The sequence below is a fragment of the Mustela putorius genome, unplaced genomic scaffold (genome assembly GCF_011764305.1).
Source record: "Mustela putorius furo isolate JIRA1106 unplaced genomic scaffold, ASM1176430v1.1 tig00003972_pilon_pilon_pilon, whole genome shotgun sequence".
NCBI classification, from domain to species: Eukaryota; Metazoa; Chordata; class Mammalia; order Carnivora; family Mustelidae; genus Mustela; species Mustela putorius.
The window spans coordinates 10,295,725-10,299,391 of record NW_025422115.1 but is presented as its reverse complement, the minus strand read 5'-3'; the positions used below and the strand labels follow the sequence as shown (position 1 = coordinate 10,299,391).

General features: G+C 48.0%; 1 protein-coding gene across 1 annotated transcript; it reads left to right on the top strand.

Annotated features, from left to right (window-relative positions):
• Positions 1 to 1,695: 1,695 nt before the first annotated feature.
• Positions 1,696 to 3,381, top strand: NDN (necdin, MAGE family member). The gene has a single exon (XM_004779549.3). The coding sequence runs from the start codon at positions 1,826 to 1,828 to the stop codon at positions 2,801 to 2,803; it is 978 nt and encodes a 325-aa protein (XP_004779606.1). The 5' UTR covers positions 1,696 to 1,825; the 3' UTR covers positions 2,804 to 3,381.
• The last annotated feature ends 286 nt before the right edge of the window (positions 3,382 to 3,667 follow it).

The following is a 3,667-nucleotide window of genomic DNA, read 5'->3' as shown; positions in this document are numbered from 1 at the left end:
GACAATTAACCAACTAAGCCACCCAAGCACTTCAAAGTAACAATGATTTTAAGAGGAAAAAGGGCAGTAAATTGATTTGATAGCTATTTTTTATAGCCATGTTCAAGTAATAAAAATAATAAATATAGCTGGCACAACTACGTCTATAAGACGTAATCCAAAAACCAGGAATCTATAAATTACAGGAATAGAAGGAAATAATATGCAGGAAAAGGTCCCACTAAGATATACCTGAGATATCTGCAGGAATTACCTTTGTGAAGTGGAAGATTAAGGAGTTCTATCAGAGGCATTGTCCTGCCAAAAGTGATCCAAGCATGAATATCCAAAGGTAGAGAAAGAGCTCTTTGAAGCCAATCTCCTTGTGAAGAAATAAAGTGAGAGATGAAAAAAGTGATACCAGCAAATAAAAAGAGGACTCTGGAAATGCCAAGACAATATTTTAAATATGCTTTGGGTTTCAAGTGATAATAACATTCTCAAGACAGCACATTTAAGAAGCTGTTGGCTTTAGGAATCCAGGAAGGGCTGAAGGACCACATTGGTTCAGAATAGGGATTCTGATCAGCCTGAGGAAGCCTGGATCCAGGGGCTCTTACACCCACCCCTCTCTTCATAGAGGCTTCTCTGGGAGTGTCGGCTTTGTTTTTGCCCAATGTGGATCTAATTTTCTAAAATTAAAGCAAAACAAAACAAAACAAAAAACCCACAAAACACAAAACAACTGTAACAACAAAAACAAAAAGTACACATACACAACCGCGTTACGTTGCATCTGGTTGTTGGTCATGAGGGAGACTGCCAGGGATGATCTATGGGACCCGTGTTAAAAAGGAAGTCTTTTCTGGGATTGCGGCTGCTCCATGGGACCAGTCAGTCGTTGAGAGAAGGTGGGGTGTGGGGGTTCTGTGAGAACCGGAAGTTTTCACAGGAACACAGAGCAGAGGCCATAGCAGTCATCGGGGAGGGAGGGTGCCAGGCAGATAGGGGAAAAGTTTGTGCTAATAAATATGACCATCTTTATATGATGGGATCTTGATGGAAAAACTAAAAGGAAACTAATAGGACCCAAAGGAAGTAGGAAACCAAAAGACCCTGGCAAATGTCATTCGTATGTCATATCCAAGAAAGTTCTATTTGTGCACGTGTTGACTAAATTCAGCATTTCTCATTTTATGACCTCTGATGTGGCAGAGACTCAATTTTTATTGGTAGTTCTCAGTTTCCAATCTCAGTCATGGTCTTCACGGTTTACATTTTGTTGTTGTTGTTGTTGGGCAATCCTGATTGTTCTCTAGGTTTAAATTCTCACACTCATCATCACGAAACTGAAGTTTACACGCCAGTCTAGAACTTTCTCTGGGACTTTTACACCTACCCTCACCCTGGATAGACGCAGTCAAACATTTTCTAAGAAACTTACCTCAGAAACTTAAACTATCATCTTTCCTCTTAAACTTGCTCCTCCTCCAGTGACCATCCATATCCCTCCCCTCCTTCCCTCCTCCCCACCACCATCTCTACCCAAATGGGACACCTTCAGGTCACCGGCCCCCCCCTCATTCTGGCAACCCTCCACTACCTCTAAGGGGCCTCAAAAGACACCCGCCCCGTCGGGCTCTCAGCCCCGCCCGCGGCGGCCCCGCTCTCGGCCTGCGGACGCGCAAGCGCAGTGGCCGGTCGCGCCGCCGCCCCGCCCCGCCTGGCTGCTGCGGAAGGCGCCGCGCGCAGCAACGCGCACTTCCTCTCCAGGAGTCCGCGGAGGGAGTGCAGGCTCGAAGAGCTCCTGGAAGAAGAGGCCCTGCCCTTGTCAGACGGAGCAGACATGTCCGAACAAAGTAAGGATGTGTGCGACCCCAGCTCTGCAGCCGAGGCCTCCGACTCCGAGGTGAACAGCAGTCCTGGGGTTCCCGGGGGGCTCTCCCCGCCCGCGTCTCAGGCCGCGATCCTCGCAGGGCCAGAGACCCCTCCTTTAGGCCCGACCGACGCCCCTCTGGCCTCGCCTCCACCTCAGGCCCCAAGCGAAGAGGGAGACCCGAAGGCCCTGCAGCAGGCCTCGGAGGAAGGCCGCGCCCACCAGGCTCCGAGCGTGGCCCAGCCCGGCCCAGCACCGCCAGCCCCTGCCCAGCTGGTGCAGAAGGCGCACGAGCTCATGTGGTACGTGTTGGTCAAGGACCAGAAGAGAATGATCATCTGGTTCCCAGACATGGTGAAGGATGTCATCGGCAGTTACAAGAAGTGGTGCAGAAGCATTCTCAGGCGCACCAGCCTCATCCTCGCACGAGTGTTCGGGCTACACCTGAGGCTGACGAGCCTGCACACGATGGAATTTTCGCTAGTTAAAGCGCTTGAGCCAGAGGAGCTGGACAGGGTGGCGCTGAGCAACCGCATGCCCATGACAGGCCTCCTGCTGATGATCCTGAGCCTCATCTATGTGAAGGGTCGCGGCGCCCGAGAGAGTGCGGTCTGGAACGTGCTGCGCATCCTGGGGCTGCGGCCCTGGAAGAAACACTCCACGTTTGGAGACGTGAGAAAGCTCATCACCGAGGAGTTCGTCCAACAGAATTACCTGAAGTACCAGCGCGTACCTCACGCGGAGCCACCTGAGTACGAGTTCTTCTGGGGGTCCCGTGCCAGCCGTGAAATCACCAAGATGCAAATCATGGAGTTCCTGGCCAGGGTCTTTAAGAAAGACCCCCAGGCCTGGCCCTCCCGGTACAGAGAAGCTCTGGAGGAGGCCAGAGCTCTGCGGGAGGCTGATCCCAGTGCCCACTGCCCACGCAACAGTGTCTCCGAGGACTAGCAAGGTCTGGAGGCAGATGTTGATGGTTTCTGACCCTCACCAGGGCGGTGGAGGGGTGGGGGTGGGACATTAGAGTATTCAGGATTTACAGTGCAGTATTTCACGTGTAACTTTGTTTTCAGTACAGTGCTTTTATACCTTTTAATGCAATGTTGTATTCATTTCAGTACTGTTAGATAGTGTGTAGGATTTATGCATGTTTGTTTAAGTAAACTCGGTTGGTGCTTTTGCTTTTGTGCTACCTTTCTTGAATTTTTGTACCAGAGACGTGCTAAACCTATGAAACGCATTGAGAAATTTTCCATCTTATTCTTTTATATGGAACGGATGATGTGTATTAGGGTAGATTACTTCTGGAGAGTTTGGAGGAACTCCCCAGTAAAGCTGGCCTAACCGACAGAAAAGTCAAGGCCCCTCTCTTTATGACCTCGCTGGGCACAGGAGACATCCGTGTGGAGTGCAGTGATGTGAACTGAAATGGTCTCAATGTGGCACTTGGCACACTTTACTAAACACAAATACAACCCCACCATGAGTAAACTTTAAAGTGAACATTAAAGATTCTTGTGATACAATCATTTTTTGAAAAGTGTACTTTATCTTTTTAACAAAATACTGTGGGTTGGTAATAAGACATTTTACCAAATGTACAAATATGATCATTTCATCTAATAGAATGGGAAAATCACTGCTCATCATTACTCATAAATGTATGGTTTATGTTTTTTAAATGTAACTTACATGTTCCTAACAGACAAATACAGAAAAGTATAAAAACTACAAAGCAAAAATGTTTATAATTACACCACCCAGAAACAAGTGCTAATATTTAGAGTAACTTTTCTTACATTTTCTACATTTTAT

What these genes read in the sequence shown, in the direction of transcription:
- NDN (XM_004779549.3), top strand. Translation starts at nt 1,826, where the DNA reads ATGTCCGAACAAAGTAAGGATGTGTGCGACCCCAGCTCTGCAGCCGAG.